Source organism: Eurosta solidaginis, chromosome 1 (assembly GCF_040869045.1).
Source record: "Eurosta solidaginis isolate ZX-2024a chromosome 1, ASM4086904v1, whole genome shotgun sequence".
NCBI classification, from domain to species: domain Eukaryota; kingdom Metazoa; phylum Arthropoda; class Insecta; order Diptera; family Tephritidae; genus Eurosta; species Eurosta solidaginis.
In genome coordinates, this window is record NC_090319.1 from 106,556,192 (window position 1) to 106,578,790 (window position 22,599).

The 22,599-nt window shown below is 38.1% G+C and overlaps 1 protein-coding gene across 4 annotated transcripts in view; it reads left to right on the top strand.

Annotated features, from left to right (window-relative positions):
* The window catches only part of pps (protein partner of snf), a 155,184-nt gene that overhangs the window by 95,973 nt on the left and 36,612 nt on the right, over window positions 1-22,599 (top strand). For all 4 annotated transcript variants that reach the window (XM_067759552.1, XM_067759549.1, XM_067759550.1 and 1 more), the window contains 3 exons: window positions 4,856-5,003; window positions 5,058-5,257; window positions 13,870-14,107. In XM_067759552.1, the coding sequence (XP_067615653.1) occupies window positions 4,856-5,003; window positions 5,058-5,257; window positions 13,870-14,107 (586 nt within the window). The remainder of the gene's footprint in view (window positions 1-4,855; window positions 5,004-5,057; window positions 5,258-13,869; window positions 14,108-22,599) is intronic.

Below are 22,599 nucleotides of genomic sequence, written 5' to 3' on the forward strand. Positions count from 1 at the left end.
TACTGAAATCATGTTTTACAAAGAAGGAGAACTTCATTATAAAATGAATTGACGAAATTTTGTTCTAATTATTTGTTTACGGAGAAAATATATATCAATTTTGAATTATGACTATTTATGACAATTAAATATGACAATTATTTCATCAAAAAAGGCACATTTCACAATAATGCAAGCAAATTTACTTACTCTTTACGTATAAAAAGGTACAATTTTAATTAATACACAACAAAGTTAAAACTTTTTTTGCAAAAAGATAGTATTTAAAATAATAAGCTTTATGTGTAAAAAAAACTGTTCACTTGTTCTTAAGCACATTGACACAACTAAAAATAGACTCATTAGTTGATACAGCGCAAGCGATGCAATCAACACCAAAACTGGCATAACGGTAATTTTCCAGTTAAAGAAGAAAATAATGACAACGAAATTTACGGGGCAGTTAGAGATGTGTACTGTGAATTGGTTTATGGAAAAAACCTATTTTGAAAAATTTTGAGTTATGACTCTTTTGTAGTTAGTGTACGATATGTTTGGTTTTCATATTTTATCTTTGTATTTTGTATTATGAAGTATTGTTGAGCTAACTAACCTAATGTCTCCGATAATGTTATTGATGGCTACAGGTCTTTTATGTCAAAAGTATAGTTGGAAAATATCCGTGTACCTGTGGTTTTGTCACAGCTACTGAAATATCACATTACATTTCAGCAACAGCTTAGAAGGAATAACCGTGACAGATTGCCTATGACAGCATTTATTTCCCGTTACCAATCACGCTTACCAATAAACTCAATTGTAGACTAAAATAAAGCTATGATAACAGGAACAAATCGCTTCTATGCTATGAACCAATACAATGAGCGTTTTATTTAAGTTGCGACTGAATAACAGTACATGTCCCAGAAAATGATACAGAGGCCTCCTCGCTAACAGAATATATCCACTGTTAAATCCATGGTCGCAGTAATAGTAATGTTATCTATAATAATTGTTTTTGTTTTTATCGGCCTATTGATAAATGATTCAAGGTTCGATTAGAGCTCAAGGCCAGAACAATAATTTTTTTCTAATGATAATTATTGTTATTTTTTAATTTTTCTAAATTTGAAAAATTGTATTTTGTTTTTGGAATAGTAAGTAGAAAATTTTTCAGACCACCTGCCATAGCTGCGCAGATAAATCCATTTCGAAGGGTGCTAAGCCTTCATCATCAGTTCGCTTTAGGCACGCTGCGCTAACCATTTAGCTATACAGCGGTGGTTTGTTTGACTGGCAAATTTGCTATTTCTATTCCTTTTACCAACTATATTTATTCAGTGTAGCGTCATCTGGTACAAATCACTGATAATGCTGGATTTTTGTTTATTGTCAATTACTTTGCTTGACATTCCCAAGTGCTCATGGTTTATTAACAATTGTTTTTGTTTTTATCGGCCTATTGATAAATGATTCAAGGTTCGATTCGAGCTCAAGGCCAGAACAATAATTTTTTTCCTAATGATAATTATTGTTATTTTTTAATTTTTCTAAATTTGAAAAATTGTATTTTGTTTTTGGAATAGTAAGTAGAAAATTTTTCAGACAACCTGCCATAGCTGCGCAGATAGATCCATTTCGAAGGGTGCTAAGCCTTCATCATCAGTACGCTTTAGGCACGCTGCGCTAACCATTTAGCTATACAGCGGTGGTTTGTTTGACTGGCAAATTTGCTACTTCTTTTCCTTTTACCAACTATATTTATTCAGTGTTGCGCCATCTGGTGCAAATCACTGATAATGCTGGATTTTTGTTTATTGTCAATTACTTTGCTTGACATTCCCAAGTGCTCATGGTTTATTAACAATTGTTTTTGTTTTTATCGGCCTATTGATAAATGATTCAAGGTTCGATTCGAGCTCAAGGCCAGAACAATAATTTTTTTTCTAATGATAATTATTGTTATTTTATAATTTTTCTAAATTTGAAAAATTTTATTTTGTTTTTGGAATAGTAAGTAGAAAATTTTTCAGACAAAATTATTGTTCTGGCCTTGAGCTCGAATCGAACCTTGAATCATTTATCAATAGGCCGATAAAAACAAAAACAATTGTTAATAAACCATTAGCACTTGGGAATGTCAAGCAAAGTAATTGACAATAAACAAAAATCCAGCATTACCAGTGATTTGCACCAGATGGCGCAACACTGAATAAATATAGTTGGTAAAAGGAATAGAAGTAGCAAATTTGCCAGTCAAACAAACCACCGCTGTATAGCTAAATGGTTAGCGCAGCGTGCCTAAAGCGTACTGATGCGCACTGTGCAGCTATGGCAGGTTGTGTGAAAAATTTTCTACTTACTATTCCAAAAACAAAATGCAATTTTTCAAATTTAGAAAAATTAAAAAATAACAAGAATTATCATTAAAAACAAAAACAATTGTTAAAAAACCATGAGCACTTGGGAATGTCAAGCAAAGTAATTGACAATAAACAAAAATCCAGCATTATCAGTGATTTGCACCAGATGGCGCAACACTGAATAAATATAGTTGGTAAAAGGAATAGAAGTAGCAAATTTGCCAGTCAAGCAAACCACCGCTGTATAGCTAAATGGTAACGCAGCGTGCCTAAAGCGTACTGATGATGAAGGCTTAGCATCCTTCGAAATGGATCTATCTGCGCAGCTATGGCAGGTTGTCTGAAAAGTTATCTATAATATAAAAATAAGTCTCGTTTTCTTTCCTGACGCTATAACTCCAGAACGCACGAACCGATTTCCACGGTTTCGCATTCGTTGGAATGTGTTTATAGAATATGAATATCAAATGAAAGCTGTTGATGAGTTCTTTAGTAGAGGGTAATTTTCATGCCCCTGGGTGACTAGGGTCTCGAGATATAGGCCAAAACGTGGACCCGGGTACCCCTGGAATGTGTTTATAGAATATGGATAACAAATGAAAGCTGTTGATGAGTGCTTTAGTAGAGGGTAATTTTCATACCCCTGTGTGACTACGGTCTCCAGATATAGGCCAAAAAGTGGACCCGGGTACCCCTAGAATGTGTTTATAGGATATGGATATCAAATGAAAGCTATTGATGAGTGCTTTAGTAGAGGGTAATTTTCATACCCCTGGGGGACTAGGGTCTCGAGATATAGGCCAAAACGTGGGCCCGTGAACGCCTAGATAATGTTTTTACATTATGGGTATCAAATTGAAGCTGTTGACGAGTGCTTTAGTACATGGTAGTTTTCATACCTATTGGTGACTAGGGTCTCGAGATATAGGCCAAACATGGACCCGGATACCCCTAGAATGTGTGTGTATTATGGGTATCAAATAAAAGCTGTTGCTGAGAGCTTTGAAGTAATTTTCATTGTGATATTCGATTAAGGTGCATCAACCTGGCAAAACTGATAAATATGCATGCGAAGCCGAAATAAATACATGAATTAATAATACCCACATACCTATTTACATACGTCCTATTCGATTTACCTGAAATTTGGTATATAAATTTGCCTATATTAGTATTTACGATGCTTTTTCCGGGAAGTAGACCAGGGACGGACTGGGACTGGGACTGGGATTAGGACTAGGACTGGAACAAAATACATACCACCCTCTGGGACTGGCAATAAGATATGAAGAAGAATGAGAAAAACTTGAGAGAAGAGAAAAGCGAGAAGGAGAAGGAGACTGAGAAAGAGATAGAATTAGACGAAGATGGAGATAGATGAAGCGAAAAATACGGAGGGAGGAGTGAATACAAATATTGGGAAAACGTGTAGAGGGGCGAGGGCAGAGTTAGACGGAAACAGCTTATTAAAATGTATGCAGATAGACCAAATTTAGGGCAGAACAACGTCTGCCGGGTCTGCTAGTGTATGTATATGCTACTAGTGGGTGCGTTAGTAGAGGCTGATCCTTAGAGTTTTTCTGCGACATCTGCTACTTATTCGCAACACAATCCGTAGGGAAAAATATAAATTAATTTTCCTTTGTTGTTTTTGTTTTGTTTCAGTCACAGTCACAAGTAAAAACCGCTGTGACTAAGAGGTCACAATCACATATAACGTTGTTCCTCAAGAATCACGGGATCGGCCAACATTAGTCAAAAGAAACCAATTTACTGTTCTTTGTAAGCTCAACGGTCGCAAGTTACTCTATTAGTTCTGTACAATCTAAAGTTTTACATAAGTGTCGCGGCCGTAACAATAAAGCGAACCCACAAGCACTGTTTCTGACACAATATTTGAATCTTTAAAACTTGTTAACAAAAAACAAAGAATCACACAAATCAACAAACACGTAAAAAAGGTCAAACGACTAAAGTTACTGACTTCTACCTGCCTCAGCTAACCAGCATATGTTCATATGTCCTGCCTTGACATTTATTTTAGTTAATTTCAAGAAGTTTCTAACGTACACTTCTAATCTTCTCCATATTTTATTTTTTACTCCACTTCATCCCCTTATCCCTTCCCTTATTTGATCCTTTTACCACACTCTTCTGATTCCCCCATTTCGCTGTCTCCCTCTCCCTCCCGGCCCTTCGTCTATATCTCCCTTTCTGTATCCCCTACCCAGTAATAGCCCATCTCCGCGTCGCCCATCTCCATTTTTCTTCACTTCCCCTCTATGTTCTGTTCCCTACTCTACTATTTCTATTCCTCTCTCACTCTCCTGGACCCATAAATACGATTTTTTTGAAAAGGTTGGTCTAAAATGTATGCAGATAGGCCATTCCCTTAAATGAAGGAATCACATTCGTTAAGTGTGTTGAATGCATTTGTACATACAGATGTACTTTATTAACACATTAAGTATCTCTTAATTTTAATATTTATTTTATTCACTTAATGTATTCAGGCCTATCGTCGAGCAACGGATGCAGATGCCTTTACACCGCCCGGTAGTCCTAAAAGGAAACGTCGAATTCATACGTCCACTCCAAAGGTTGATGAAATCGATTTGGATGCTATAATAAAAGCACCAATAACTATAAAATCACACAAAAGTATGTTAATAATTATAAAATTTCTTAATGTAATGTACTTTTATAATTTCGCAGCACCTACTGTCCCACCAACATCCAATGATGCTGATGAACCATACTCGCCTGGAGGAAGTTCTGATGACGATGTGCTTTTGGTCCCTAAAACGACTGGTAGATCAGATGAGGATGAGTTAAAGCGTAAAATGGATGAACTAAATCGGCAAATTGCAGCACAGGAAAAGGAAATTGCTGGACTGTTAAACGTCGAATCGTCGGTAAGAAATGAATCATCAAACAATCAAAAACTTTTTTTAATTTTTAAATGAATTTTTATTTAATAACTAGCAAGTACCCGGCTTACTTCGTTACTCCGCAAAAAGTAAATCTATTGAGTTTTTGTTATTTGGGTATAGCTTAAAAGAAGAGATACACATACATATGTCATGTACGGTAGAATCGCGAAAAAGTTACCAAAATGTCCCAAGGGTAGTTTACTTATCGGAAATATTAACTTTTCCAAGCGGTTTTCAAATTTGAAAAAATGCCGTAATAAACATAGTCTACTCCCTTTCTGTTGTTGCATATCTTGCTCGATAGCTGATTATTCGTTATCATTATCGATTTGCAATCTTCGTCATCTTGCGTAATTTGAACGTCGTTCCAATTTTTAATGTCGTCAATGCTGACGTCAACACCACCCACCTTTGACAATAACACAGAAATAGAGGAATACCCGCACTTGTTTTTATTGCCAAAAAAACTTGAATTTAAAAAAGCTCAGAAAAGTTAACAATAGTTAGTGTAATATTTTAACTTTCTAGAGAGTTAACTTTTTCGCGATTCTACTGTATTTTTTCTGCTACAAAGGTAATAGTGTACTACCCTCTGTTGTATGAAATGCAAACACTTTTAAATTCGTTAACGTTATAAACGATTTATTAATGAACAACTTTGTGAGAAAACAAAACGCAAAAAGATAATTCAAATAACATAAGATACGTAAGTAAATCGACTGCTGAGTCTAATATCACTCTATTTCAAAATGCTTTTCAAAAACGCCCCACCTCAAAACTCTTCAAAAACACCCTACATCAGAATTTTTTTTTCGAAAACGCCCTATCTCAGAATTTGATTGAAGAACGCCATCTCAGAATTTATCTCAGCTCAAAATGTATTGAATTTATACCGAGATGAAACAAATTTTCTTCAATCAAATTTTGCGGTAGGACGTTTGCTTTTGGCGTGTCTTAAGGATTATTTTACAAAATGATAAACATCTAATTAACTATTTAATTTAAAACTTTGCCTTTTAATTTAATTTAATTTAAGAACAATATTCAATAACTTCTAGGCAATGTTTTGCAGCATACAATCATAAATACAATGAAGTTTGAAAAAGAGATACGTTCTTGGATTTGCGCGCGCTAACATCCATATGTATGTACAATATACATACATCACATATACTTCGCTAATAAATATCAGAATTGAAAATAAGGTAAAGGGAGGAAGAGACAGAAAGAGCGAGTTTATTAGTTTCTTAAGCTACATACATATGTGTTGCTTTGTAAGCTTTGTTTGTAGCAAATCAGTATCAAAGCAAAACACATTTTGGTTTTGCATATGTGTTTCATATTACAAAAACAAAGCAATGCAAACGGTATTTGCCAAGAGCGAACTGATGTACTCCTTTTAGTGCAAATACACTTGCTGCAGATTTTTTTGTTGGCCTGCTGTAGCTTGTGTTGGGTCATCGAAGTTTTATGCTTGCATTATTTGAGGTTTTCATCAACTTTATCCTAAAAATAAAGGGCTTTAGTTTGTGAAAATAGAAAAGATAAAAAGCACAGCGTATTTATTTGCGCCAATACTTTCTTAAAAAAAAATGTATAAAAAACGGTTTGGTAGTTCTTGAGATTAGCCGTTCCAAACATTGCCCATATAAGCATTTTTAAACGGTTTTATTTAGCTTGACTTGACAGGCTGGCATGAATTTTGTAATTGAAATTTAAGTAACTTCCCGATAAGATACAAGCTTGATACTTGGAATATAGTTCAGAACCCGATGACAATGCAATAATAAGAAAAAAGGTGGAGCGTGGATCGAAAACTTTCAAAAAAAAAAAATGTTTTTGTGGGCCGAATTGGTTCATATTTGGAACACCTAACAAATACATGAATAGAAAGCGACCTATGAAAAAAATCGCCGCTAGGTGGCGCAAGGATCGAGATATTCAAAAATATCGTATTTGTGGTCGGATTTGGCTCATATCTGGAACACATAATACATACAAGAATAAAAGAGAACTATGGAAAAATCGCCGCTAGGTGGCGCAAGGATCGAGATATTCAACAAAATCGTATTTGTGGTCCGATTTGGCTCATACTTGGAACACGTAATACATACATGAATAGAAAACGACCTATAAAAAAATCCGCGCTAGGTGGCGCAAGGATCGAGATATTCAAAAAAATAGTATTTGTGGTCCGATTTGGTCCATATGTAGAACACATAATACATACATGAATAGAAAGCGACCTATGATGTCCGATTTGGCTCATATTTGGAACAAATATTACATATAGTCCGGTAGAAGTGACATCAAAATATTTTGGAGTTCGAGGAGGGGTAAGCATACGTAGCGCAGAATCGAGTAAAGTCTTTGGGAGGATTATGTATTGAGGACTTAGATTGTAACAAATTGTCAGGAAAGATTCCTTGTAATAATGAGTCACTAAATGAACTAGGTTAGGTTAGGTTTAAGTGGCCGGTCCATGAGGACCTCACATAGACTGATTGAGTCCGTAGTGTTACCAGAAGTTTGTTTTAACGACCAAACTGAAAAAACCCTATCAAAAACCAGGACCTATATTATAAAATAACTCCGTCCTCTTGGCAAATACCAGAAGCTTCCTAAGACTTTAGCCACTTGCTGCTTCTAGATCTGACAGCTGTATCAATCCTAATAGCAGGAGTCCTAGCCTGGCAAGTGCAGGGCACGAGCACAGAACCTGCTCGATCGTTTCCTCCTCCAACCCGCACTTCCTACAGTCCTCTCTTTTGAATGATAGAAGCAACTTTGTTAGTCTAAGGTTGTAAGACCTACACATAATCTTCGACACTTTACAGCCCCGCGCTTGAACCCACGCCTTTCTCGCTTGTTCGATCATGTGTACCTCTCGACTTCGCTTAATCTCGCCCAATCTAATTGGGACGTCTACGCAGCAAGCTTCAAGGGATGCACCCTTTTTAGCTAGTTCGTCCGCTTTTTCATTCCCATCTATTCCCATATGCCCTGGGACCCAATATTGATGTATGCTTCTCCCTGTCCCGATTCTCCCCAGAGACTGCTTACACTCTAACACGCATTTAGATGCTGTGCTATGCGAGATTATTGCCCTAATTGCTGCTTGACTGTCAATATAAAAATTAACACGGTTGCAGCTTAAGCTATTCTCTTCCAGGGTTCCTACTGCTTTGCTTACGACTAATATTTCCGCTTGGAAAACGCTACAGTAATCCGACAGCCTGTAGGATCTGCTTATTTCCGGATCAGCACAGTATACCGCAGACCCTACTCCTTCCACTACTTTGGAACCATCTGTGTACACATGTATCGCCTCGTCCGCCATTTTCGCACCCTTGCGCCAACCGTTCACCTCTATTGTCGCCTTAAGATCTCCCTCGAAGCGCAGATAGGGAATCAGGTAGTCTGTTCGTCTTGTGATTGATGACGCTATACTACTATGGCCATATGGTCGGCGCTCAAGCTGCCCCGAGGGCCGAGCCTGGTTGCGGTCGTTAATTCTTTGTTCTTTGCTACCAGGTCTACAGGTGGAATGTGCTGTAAAATCCCAATGAGAAAGAGAGAGCGATAGGCCCCACGTACACCCCAGCATTCTTTTACATGCATAGAGTGCCGTTGAAGCCTTCTTGACCCTCTCCTCCACGTTGAGCTCCATGACAGCTTACTGTCTAGGATGATTCCTATATATTTTGTGCAAGGTTTCTCCTGTAAAGTCACCCCTCCTAACATAGGCCTGGTCCAATTTGGGACCTTGTACCTCTTTGTAAACAAGACTATATCCGTCTTCTCCGCATTCACTTTCAACCCGACTTTAGATGCCCAGGTATGTATATCCCGAAGCGCCCGATCCATCAAAGAACTAATCGTTGGAAGGCACTTTCCACTTATGACAATTGCAACGTCATCTGCGTAAGCCGTAAGTTTTCGGGTCCCTCATCGAATCGCCTGAGCAGTTGGTTGATGACCAGCGTCCACAGCAGAGGTGATAGCACCCCTCCCTGCGGCGTGCCCCTGTCCACTGATTTTGTGGCCTCGTACAATCCCCATTGTGATGTAACCTTTCTGCAATTTAACATGCAGCCTATCCATCTGATTAAGGCAGGATGTACTTTAATGTAATTAAGACCATCCATAATCGCCAATTTAGCAACATTATTGAAAGCCCCGGCAATGTCCAAGAAGACTCCTAGAGCATACTCCTTATATTCCAGGGATTTCTCTATGCTTATTACCACCCTATGTAATGCGGTGTCTACCGACTTGCCTTTGGTGTACGCATGCTGTGTTGTGGAGAGCAGCTTTTCATCCACACTGGACTTTATGAACACATCTATCAGCCTCTCAAAGGTTTTGAGCAGAAATGATGTTAAGCTAATGGGTCTATAGTCTTTGGGATACACGTGACCGATCTTCCCCGCCTTTGGTAGAAAAGCTACACGAGCAGTTCTCCAAGAGTGCGGTACATGATTCAGTCTTATGCACCCATCGAATATTATTTTAGGCCATTCCACGACCGCCCTACTTGAGACTTGTAGCATGGCCGGGAATATACCATCTGGGCCCGGCGATTTAAACTTAGAAAACGTCTTTACTGCCCACTCGATCTTGGTATCGGTCACCAACCCCGGCACTACTAGCTCCGTGATCGAAGTGTGAGTGATGTCTGTTGGCTCTTCTAAACCGTCTCCCGATGGGAAATGTGTGTCGAGAAGCACCTCAAGGGATTCCTCACTATTACGTGACCATTCCCCTTTCACTTTCTTTATTAGTCCCTGGTTTATGTTTCCCTTTGCTAGGACTTTTTTCAACCGTGCTGTTTCGCTGGAGCACTCTATGTCCGTACAGAAAATTTTCCACGAGTTTCTCTTCGCCCTGGGATGTTGGACCAATGTATGTAGGGACATTTCCCCTGTTGGCTATCTGCAAATTGGTTTGCAGGATGTAACAAAATAGAGATTCGCCTCTCTCGTTCGTATCTGCTCTTCCCCACGCATTGTGGTGCGCATTTGCATCTGCGCCTATGACCAAACGCCCTTTGCGCCCTTCCTCCTGTACTAGCCTTTTGCACTCCATCGGTGAAACCTCCGCAGCATGGGCCATGTAGCAGGACGCCAGGATAAATGCCTGCTTATTCTTTTGCGCAACGGCCACCGCTACGAGATCCTCAGTGGTGTAATTAGGCAGCATATATGAATGCAACTGTTTCCTTACCATTACTACCGCTCGCACCCATCCTTCCGTTTGCGCGAAATAAACGCCAAACCCGCGAGCGCTAAGTCCAGAAACCTTTCCTCCGATGAGAGCCACGGCTCCTGGATCAGCGCCACGTCAAACGAACCCTCCTCAAGGGTTAGGAGGAGTTCGCTCGACGCCACTTTGCTGTTGGAGGCTTATCTGTAGGACTCGCAGCACCATTGGGCTGTTTGTCCCCCTTCAGCACCTTCGTCTTGACGTCGTCGTCCTCCCCTTGCCCTTTTGGTTTAGAGTATTCGAGGCCCCCTTCAGCCTCTCGTGACTGTTGTGCCGGGTGTTCCTCTGTGCGAGTCACAGCACCATTTAGCGGTTGATCCTCTTCTAACACCTTCGTGGTGACGTCGGGGAGCTCCACCTGTCTCTTTTCCCTTAGGCTTTTGAGGTCCTCTTCGACTTCGCCCACCTCTAGCGTGTTAGGGTTTCTATCCTCGGGACTTCTTTTCCTGAGTCGCATGTAAATTTTGCCATTGCCAAAGAAAATTTTGCCAAGCTGCGTGTACAAAATATCCTCCGCCTGCTTGTTTATTCTGAAGAGTAGAAGGGAAGAGAGAAGGAAGTAGAACTGACCATCCTCGGTAGGCCGAGATACAGTAAGTACCTTCCAATCCTGTGTCGGTATGTTCGGATTCTGATTCTGCAGAAGTCGCAGTGTATCCTCCGACTTCATCACGCATGGTTTCCATACCTTAACTTTTGGTACCGTGGGGATTTGCGCTTTATCCACCACCTCAAACCGCGCGTTCGTGCCTTGCCTTTGGAGGTTTGGAACCACTTCCTCCAGCCACCGCAAGCTCGCGATGTTGTCGCACGCTATCATCTTCACACCATTATACCATCCCCCCGAATCAAAGGTTGGAAGGGGCTTACTTGATTGTTCCGGCATCATCTTAAGCATTAAGCTAATAAGCTCCCTTTCCACAGATCTCCACCTTTCAGTAGTCATTTGTCCGAAAGGACTGCTACGATCAACCAGCGCCACAGTCAGTGAATGCTTTGCCACATCACTCATCTTCTCGGGAAAAGCCGGAGTCTTAGTGTTATCTCCCTTTGGCACCTCCGAGAAAGCCGGAGTCTTAGCGTTAACTCCCTTTAGCACCTCCGAGAAAGCCGGAGTCTTAGCGTTATCTCCCTTTGGCTTATCTCCTACTTCCGTAGTTGGAACTTCCCTCTGACTCGCAGCTTTCGAGGTAGTTGCTACCTCGCTATTAGAGCCCATCTGTCTTACAGCTTTGGGCCTACTTGTCTTGTCTATGCGACTGCCCTGCCTCGTGGTTTCTAGGACTGGGTCCTTTCTACCTCTTGAAAGCAGGCTTGCCGCTTGCCGCCTTCCGCCGAACGTTGCCTCTTCATTCTACCATTCGACGCTCTTCCTCGTACCGGTTGCAAAACCGAGGGTTTCTCACAGCAAACGTTTTGAACTGCCTTCGACCTACTTCTACCGCTTCAAGGGCCCATTCCAAGCGCTCGATCTTCACCTCTGTTGGGTCGACCACTGCTCCCAAGCGTTGTACAATTCTTAGTGCTGCACGGTACTCCGAGAGAGCTCTTTTACTTCCTCTGCTCCGTACCCTTCTCCACTCTTCTACTCCGTTTTCATTTGTGTGCTTCTCCAACACGGAGTTCATTGAATCAGCACTACTCTCGCTTCCCGAGTCCGACGCATCGCTTAATTCGTATTTGTCGTCCTTGGATTGCGACTCAGTCCTCCTCTTTACATCGTCCTTATTACAATCAGGTAATGAGTCGTTCATCTTGGTCGTACGACCACCTTCCTGACAAGACGGGCTCAGCGGTCCAGTATTATATACGGGGAAAGAACCGTCCGCCACAGCAGCGCCCCTTACTGTGGTAAGGCCATAAATACTTCCCGAGGTGGCCCGGTATCGGGAAGGATCCGTTCGAATACAGCCAAATTTATCCCCTGGCTGCAAATCGTCCAATAGGCACGGCCCGCATAACACCCTGGATTAGGGGGTTGGCAGTTCTTGGTCACCGACATCCCGCCGCCCTCCTATGAGGCGAAACGGCGTAGATGTCAGTCCTAAACAGCTCCGCCTCATAGTCGGGCGAGCTCGGCTAAGCCCTCACACCAACGACAAGGTGCCTGTAGGGATTTACTACACGTTTTTATGAAATACTTATTGTTGTTGATTGTTGAATAATATAGTTGTTAACATATACTTATAATTGAATTGTGCGTGTTCATTATATCTGGAAATTCATGAAAGTGCCTACCCTAGTGAGGGACTAAATGAACTAAATAGAATGAGAAATAATAGGCAAATAAATAAAGACTAAAAACTTGAAAATAAAAAAATTTAAAAAAAAATTTTAAGTTAAACGGTTTTATTGAAAACAATATTTACATGAAGTAATAATACTAATTATGTAGGTCGTAGGTACTAGTCATCATACTCCTCATCAATTGATAGGGCGTTGATCAGACAATTAAATAAAAGCGTTGGACGTGTCAAATTTCTATTGATAGTCATAAGTAAGACCAACTGAACCTTAATAAGGTTATGCTACGCCTCACATTTTTAGAATAATATATAATAGATAATTTGTTTGTCGAACGTTTATTTTTCACGTAGCTTAATATTCATTATTATCAATACATTTTTTTTGTTGGCAATAAAAGTTAAAATCTGAATGCTGGTAGACACAACCTTATCCATCCCCAACAAAGAACGTCAGCAACCTCTTTCTAGCAAAAGCTTATTGAAAAGCTCAAAGGAAACCAAACTTTTGTTAACATGTATTCACCCAATGCAGTGGACCGGAGTGTATCAAAATTACCCATCTAAGGAAGCTAAAAGAGGAATCGGAAACGAGGCTCTCCGCAAAGAAGGTAAGCTGGCGAGGTCAAGGATCTTCTGTGGGCGAAGCTCCTGCCTCTTGATTTTAAAACATGGCATGGGTGAAAAAATAAATGCCAGTTCTAAGCAGAGGTAATCCCGCAAGCCAAGTCGCTAAACAATGGCTTTTGGATTATAAGCGAAATAAATTAGAAGAAATCGGAGAGGTCCAAATATCGACTGGAACGATCATCTTAGGCATCATGATTTCAAAAAAAGCTTTTGCATAATTTAAAATTAGAACAAACGAAAAATTCAAATTATTGATTATATTACCAACGAAAATAAAATGTTTTGTTCATTAAATTTATTAACAAAGTTGAAAAATAAACGTTGACTTATTATTATTATTCAAAAAATATGCTTGTTTTTTCGCTTGAAAATTATAGATAAATTTTTGAATTCAAGCAACGTTTTCAATTTGAAAATTTTAAATACTTACATTTGGTCTCTGTATTTTATTTGTAGTGTTATGCAGCCACATCTTCTTCAAAGACATCAGCAGTTTTGGCAAACATATCCATTCCTTCCAATCTTTCTCAAATACTGGCCAGTATAAAGAGTAAACCGGAAGGTAATCAAAGACGAAATTCTACAATTCAGGTACATTCACATCAAACCGTGATTAAAACAGTAACCAAAACTCGAAGTAGCATAGCAGTGGATGAAGAATATAACCCTGAAATGACTTCATTTGGATCAAACGGTAAGAAAATGTCCAGTATGTATAAATTAAATATAAGTCGATTATTAGAGCCATGTTTTGTTATCAACCTGTCTAATAATTGAAGGGTAATCGCGAAAAACATTTTAAGCACCAATCATAATTTTTCCAAAAAACAAGAATTACTTTTCTTAAATAGATCAAAATTTAGCTATTCACGTAGGCGTACTAGTCAGGTTATCTGCTCATGTGCTTATTATATTTACTCTATTACAAAAGCAAAAACCACAAACAATTTTTAAACAGAAAAACTTATAATTTATTTAATAATTTGGGAAAAATTTAAACAACGTGACATCAGGACGGACAAGGCGACAGCTGTTTCGATTATACCTTGTAAATCTCTTCAAAGCCTTTTCTCCCGGGAGTGGGAGTCGAACTCGCACTCCTACGATAGTTGAAATGGTTATAAACGCATTCAGCTACGTCATGCCTGTTGTAAAGTTTTTCCCAATTGCCTTCTTTTTTGCATATTTTAACTTATGTTTTGGTAGTAACATCGCTTCAGTTCTTGAAATTTTATAAAATTCTTAAAATATCTAGTAATTATTGACAATTTACAAATTTTTCAGTTTTCTTTTCTTGTTTTAATGTTCATCATGGTGTAATCATGGTGGAATAACCAGGTGAAGTAAGCCGTCAATTGTCTCGCTCTAAATTCTTTTTTGTTCTGTCTTTCGGCTGTCTGAGAATTTTTCACCAATGTGTCCCCGAAAAAGTGTTACTTTTTGCATTTTTCAGGAGTAAATTATGCAACTTGTAGTACTTTTTTCACATAAACTATTAGGTGAATATCGATTGACTTTTACTGGATTTTATCCAGCTCCGGCCAGCTACATAAATCGTTTTTAATAGCTAAATATTCCATAATTTTTTCTGGTATTTGTTTTTCCCTTCATTTACCCACGGGTTTTGTTGTAACTTAAATAAATATTTTGTACCCTTATTATAATAATATTAATTGTATTTTAATCTCTTTATTTAACAGTCCACCCCACTGTATTTTTATATTTCATAGAAATGACATTTGCCTTAGCATAAAATTGTCTTAACTTTTCCTATATCTACATGTATATATGTATATCCCATATAAGATTAAATTGCTGTTTATATTAATTTAAAATGTACATTCATAGATATAAGGAAAATGCTCATTAAATGAATGAATGAATGAATTACAGATATGCATCATTTGGTGTTGGCTTCCATTAGTAAGGCCGTGCTAAACTAATATGTCCATATTTTTGATATTTTCATTATATATGTTTAATTTGTTCCCAAAAAAATTGAAACAGGTCTTTGTTGAAACAAGCTATTTGCATTCACGTCGTAATCAACCAAGGATCTCCCCTGTACAGTGCTAGTGGAGACTTTCAAAGAATGTTTTTCTCATTCCTACAAGAATACCACAATTGTCGTATTATACCTTATTTTAAAAATACTTCGCTAAAATAGTAGTCTTCTAAATATACAAAAAATTTTAACTCACTGTTGCTGTTTTGCCCTAAAAATCAGACCACTAAGATGAGATGAATGTTACACTTAAGGATTGTAATTTAAAATATATGAATCCAGCTCGCTTCGAATCAGCATCTTCTGGTCCTGGGATTTGTCACGGATGACTTTGAATAGTTTATTTAATAATAAATAATTGAATTATAACGAAATTGATATACAAACAGTTTTAATGCAAATGATTGTCACGCATACTCTACACATCACTGACTAAAACTATTAAAATACAACTCTACTGACCAAAGCTATTAAAATACAACTCTGCTAACAAAAACCTAAAACCCTATATACGCCAAGTAATGCGGCAGTTACTCACGAACGTACGTACCAAAAACGTGTCAGCTGACACGACCTATCTTATGAGTGTGCAATGTAAACGAAAACTCACCGACGTGCAACGCCCGTACGTACGTAGCCCGGAACGTAGAAATCAAAACAATTTTGATTTTTTCCGTAAGAACGTGTCAGCTGATCGCTCTCTCACTAGACAGAGTTGCCTACTAAACTTTTGTACGCTAATTTTTGACCGTTTGCAATTTTATGCAAAAACGCCTAATTAAAGTTTGAAAAATTGTGAAAATAATTCGAAATAATTATGTAAAAGTGCTGATTATAAATATTTTATCTATTTATACTTATTTAATATGTATTCAGGCCTTTTACAATATCAAAAATTAAATTGGAAAAAGTTGATGTTTCCATAAGCATGCATGCAAAATGGTCAATGGCAACAGTGCTTATCTGTAAACAATACACACACAAATATGTTATGTACATGTACACAGACGCACACATTGATTCCTACGGGCTTGAGAGTTCGGTCAAACGTGCTTCGTACGACAAACGTCCTTACTGCATTATGTGGCAGTTACCCACCGACGTGTGCCGTACGTAAGAACGTTTGTCGTACGAAGCACGTTTGACCGAACTCTCAAGCCCGTAGGAATCAATGTGTGCGTCTGTGTACATGTACATAACATATTTGTGTGTGTATTGTTTACAGATAAGCACTGTTGCCATTGACCATTTTGCATGCATGCTTATGGAAACATCAACTTTTTCCAATTTAATTTTTGATATTGTAAAAGGCCGGAATACATATTAAATAAGTATAAATAGATTAAATATTTATAATCAGCACTTTTACATAATTATTTCGAATTATTTCCACAATTTTTCAAACTTTAATTAGGCGTTTTTGCATAAAATTGCAAACGGTCAAAAATTAGCGCACAAAAGTTTACTAGGCAACTCTGTATAGTGAGAGAGCGATCAGCTGACACGTTCTTACGGAAAAAATCAAAATTGTTTTGATTTCTACGTTCCGGGCTACGTACGTACGTGCGTTGCACGTCGGTGAGTTTTCGTTTACATTGCACACTCATAAGATAGGTCGTGTCAGCTGACACGTTTTTGGTACGTACGTTCGTGAGTAACTGCCGCAGTAGTTGAAGAAAGAACAGTTAAGTCATCAACTCGCGCTCGTGAAACACTCTGGACTAATTTCGTAACTCTGCTAAATATTAAAATATAAACTCTGTAAATCATCATTAAAATCATATAATTTTAATTTAGTAATTACAAAAGGCTATCCTGTCTAATAAATTCTAAAGAATACTAAAATACGGGTAAGTGTATCGGTTCCCCCTTGCCAACGAAAATACATGTGTGACAATTCAGAAGTAGGGACGGAACTCTACCTACTACGCGAAAATTAACAAAAATCGTAATAAAATCTAAAATAACATCATAAACGATGAAATGATGGTGAAAATATATTTATTAAATGCATAACCCATTTATGTGAATATACATATGTGCGCGCTTATATATATATATATGTGTACATATTCGTTTGGGACTACCAAAAACGTTTGTATGTGTGTAGCTGTTGTGGACATACGTTTTGTCCATCGTGATTGCAGTTGTCACGCATAATTCGAAATAACGTCGTTCAGTCTATAGCTAAGCTGTTGTGGACATACGTTTTGTCCATCGTGATTGCAGTCTCGTCAGAATTTGAATTAACGTCGTCCAGCTGTCGCTAAGCTGAGAAAGTAGCATTGTTTAAGCTACAACAGAACTTCGAATTATTTTAAAAAACTTCATTACACACCAATTCGTGTATAAGAAACTGTGTGTTAAAGAAAGACGAACGTATAACTGGTACAGAAGTGAGAGTGATACCACAATTCTCATACAATCCAATACGAATACTATCAATAAAAATATAACAAGGCAAAAGTGTCTTTGTTACAACAGTGCGATAGTTGGTTGGTTGCATGGTTCAACTATATACAGGTTGGCTCATCTGTAAAGCAACAAAATATGTCTGTTCAAATTGTCAAAATCTGTGTATTGGTGTTGGTGCGAATGGTATGGAATGGAAACATAAAACTTAGCAGTTTTTGTATGTGTAGGTAAAATGTTCCCAATGTGTTGGTTTTATTTTGAGTTTGCCATCTCCTTTTGACAATCCCTTCGACCATGCAATGACATAAATAAAATCAGCTGATGAGATGAGCCAACCTGTACATAATTGAACCATGGTTGGTTGTTAATAAAATCCAACTAGCACCATACGAATAATCGTTATCAAAATAAAAGTGTCGAAATGTCGTTCCACAAAAAGAATTTGCAAGACTTACGAAAAGAATGTAAACAATTAGGTTTGCCTACATCGGGGTCGGAAAAATGAACTTGTTGAGCGGTTAAAGGAGCATATGAATGCAGTAATTAATGGAAGTGAGGAAACAACATTAACGCGAAATAATGTTTCGGTAATACAACGAGTTTCGGAGTTAGAAAGAACAATTGCTGAATTGCACGAGCAATTTTCCACTCCTCGACAGTCGCCTGTCATATCAACCAATTTCGAACATTTAATACCGTCGTCTCCGGTACCCGCAGTGTACACTACCGCGTCAAATAATATAAATAATAGTACATCGTTTTATGTCACAAGGTATTCCTTTGCAATGGGAATCAGCTCAGACGGGGCATGTAACAAATGGTTTACCTAATCAAAATTTTCAAAACATTACGATTTATACGAGTGTGCCAATAACCTACGGTAACGGGCATAATACTATACCACAACCAAATATTCAGTACACTTATGGTCACTATCCTCCGATTTTAAATTATAACAATTCGCCTTATCAAAGTCATGTACGTGATATAATTGAGCTGTTGCCAATATTTGATCCGGCTTCAGACAAATCGTTAAATTCGCGGCAATTCGGTAAGCGTATAGAACTTTTAAGAGATACGTATAGATGGAATGAAAGTTTATTGCTGTTTGCATTGCAACAGAAAATGCGTAAAATTTGTAAATAAATTTTTATACGATTTTCCTTGTATGGACAATGAAGCCGACGTGCATTTAAAAATGTCTCAAACCAAACATCAAAACGCGGAGACACCGACAGAATATTACTATACTATAATAATACTAATGTTAGCGATAGGAACAAAAGGTGGACTACCGGAGTCCAGTATTGTGCGTCATATTGTTAATGGAATAAACGATATTGACTTGAAAAGAAAAATATCAAACGAATACAGATGTTGTCAGGACTTACTGCGGGATATAGTAAGCTATTGTGTTTATAATGACCCAAAACCCAGTGTTCAAAAATTACAAGACTACGTACAACCGTCGCGTAATTACAAAAGTACGAGAGAATCGAACTCAAATAATAAACAACAAACAGAAACATCACGTCCAAAGGTAGCATTGGAAAATATTAAGTGCTATAATTGTGGAAAGTTAGGGCATTATTCGACAAATTGCCCAGAACCACAGAAAAGCCCACGTTGTGCAAACTGTAATCGTACGTCTCATACGACAGAAAAGTGTACATCCACAGCAAAAGATGTAAATAAAATTACAGATAATACTCAATACAAAAATACTGAAAGTATTGTGAAAATGTTTGTAGTGAACGGGCATGAAACGAAATCCATCGTCGATCCAGGTAGTACATGTACGCTTGTAAGAAAATCATTCGCGGAAAAAGTAGGAAAGTGTGAAGAATGTCACACCATTCTACACGGATTCGCAGGTGGTGAATACGTTTGCACGGAAAAAGTAAATGTTCCACTCGTAATCGATAATAACAAAATAGTTTCGAACTTATTAATAATCGACGATAATTTAATTAAAGAAAATGTACTTTTGGGTAAAAATGTATTGTGTCGCGCCGATAAAAGATTGGTTATCGAAGGTGAAAAATGTATAATCGAACGAATACAGTCGATTAACGCGTCCGCCGATTTAAACGAAAATGAACGTAGTAAACTTGAAGAACTAATAAACAATTATAATGACGTATTCTCTAATAATATTTTCGAAATCGGAAAATGTTCTATTGCTAAAATGAGTATTAAAGTTAATACTGAGGTCCCCATTTGCCTCAAACCGTATCGCGTGCCGTTCGCGAAAAGACCAATTATTTCGAAAATAGTTTCTGAACTATTCGAAAATGACATAAGACGACCAAGTGAATCGCCATACTCTTCGACACTCATACTCGTTGATAAAAAAAAAGTGGCGGTCATAGATTATGTGTCGATTATAGATGCTTAAACAAAATAACATTAAAACAACCTTACCCCATGCCTAACATGGAAGAGGAGTTTGCTCAGTTAGCCGGAAATACGTATTTTACGACCCTTGATTTAAGAATGGGTTATCACCAGATCGAAATTGACGAAAACTCTAAAAAATTTACCGCGTTCGTAACCACAGAAGGACACTATGAATTTAATAGAATGCCTTTTGGTCTCGTTAATGCATCAGCCGTGTTTCAGTGCGTAATGAATAACATTGTGTCGAAAATGCCACATAACGAAGTGCTTGTGTATTTAGACGATGTGATTATACCCAGTAAAACTGTTGACGAAGGACTAAGTCGATTAAAAAAATTTTTAATGTTACTAAAAGACGCAAACCTCACATTACACATCGATAAATGTAAATTCTTAGAAAAGAAAATCGACCATTTAGGTGACGCTATAGACAAAAATGGAATTACGCCTGGTAAGTCAAAAATTAACGCAATATTAAATTTTCCTACACCGAAAAATATTACCGAGGTAAGAAGATTCCTTGGTCTCACAGGATTCTTCCGGAAATTTGTTGAAAATTATTTGCTAATCGCTAAACCGTTAACGAAGCTTTTACACAAAGAAAATGTCGAAAATTTTGTTTGGGCCGAAGACCAGCAAAACGCGTTTACAAGCTCATTAAAGCATTAACAGCCGAGCCTATTCTCACTTTATACGACCCTGATGCGCAACATGAAGTCCACACTGATGCAAGCAGCGTAGGTCTTGCCGGTGTGCTATTGCAGTCATCAGACGGTAAAAATTGGAAGCCTGTTTTTTATTATAGGTGTCACTGTACGAGCAGCGAAAATAAATATCATAGTTATGAACTTGAAGTTCTAGCCGTTGTGGAAACTTTGGAACGATTTCGAATATACCTATTAGGCAAGCGTTTTCGTGTGGTAACAGATTGCTCTGCTATTGCACAGGTTAAGGAAAACAAGGAACTTAAGCCAAAAATTGCTCGCTAGTGGCTTAAGTTACTTGAATACGATTTTGAATGTATGCATCGTGAAGGTTCTAGTCTCCAACATGTGGATGCGTTAAGTCGTATGCCAAACGAACCCAGTAGGGAGGTTGAACCAGCAGGTTTAGTTCTTAAGGTAACGGCGAACGTAGACGACTGGTTACTAACAATGCAGTTGCAGAATGGAAAACTCCACGAAATAATATCAATTTTAAATGGTTCAGTGAAATCTGCTGAAGAGAAGAATATAAAACAAGAATATCAAATTCAAAATCATCGTTTATACCGTAAACAGCCAGAAGGACTCAGGTTTGTTGTCCCAAAAGCTGTACGTTGGCGAATACTCCAATACTGTCACGATAAAACAGGTCATCAAGGAATAGAAAAAACTTTAGAGCGTCTTAGACAAACGTATTGGTTTCCACAAATGCGTAAATACGTAAAACATTATATAACAGCGTCCGTCGAGTGCTGTTATAAAAAGCAACGTTCGGGAAAAACTGAGGGTAGTCTTCACTACAGCGAAGTAAAACCAATACCATTTTACCGTATACATATCGACCACATGGGTTTGTACGAAGAAAACGCGGAAATTGCTACGTCCTCGCATTTCTGATGCATTTAGCAAATTTCTTATTGTGAAAGCTATTCGAGATACCAAAACTGTTAATGTACTAAAAACACTGAACGAGATAACGAGTTACTTTGGACTTCCATCACAGATTGTATCTGATCGAGGTACGGCGTTTACGTCCAAGGCTTTCGAATCTTATTGCGACGATAACAACATCCAGCATATTAAAACCGCAGTGCGTACTCCAAGATCTAATGGTCAGGTGGAGCGCGCCAATCAAATAATACTTTCCTTTATACGAAAAACGACCGAAGAACCGAAAGATTGGGATTTAACGCTTCGAGGCTTACAATGGACCGTTAATTCCCAGAAGAACTCAACGACAGATTTTGACTTCAATCTCAGGGATGTTATTCAAAACCAAGTCATAGCTGCAATTCATGATGATATTGAACACGAATCAACAACGAGCATCGCCGATAAACGTCAACAAGCAACAATCAACAACACAACGAACAAGAAAAATGGAAACAACGGTTTGATCGTAAATATGCAACACCAAAGGTCTATGCTGAAAATGACATTGTGGTTATAGAAAACGAGCCTGCATCTGTAGGCGAATCTAGAAAACTTGAGTCGAAGTATCGTGATCCATATATTATTCGAAAAACGTTGGGCAACGATAGATACCTCATCGAAGATATACCTGGTTATCAAGTCACATCGAAAAAGTTTTGCTCAGTTTACACCGTGGATAAAATGAAACCGTGGTCCTGAATTAGATATCGAGGAATCAACCGACGAAGA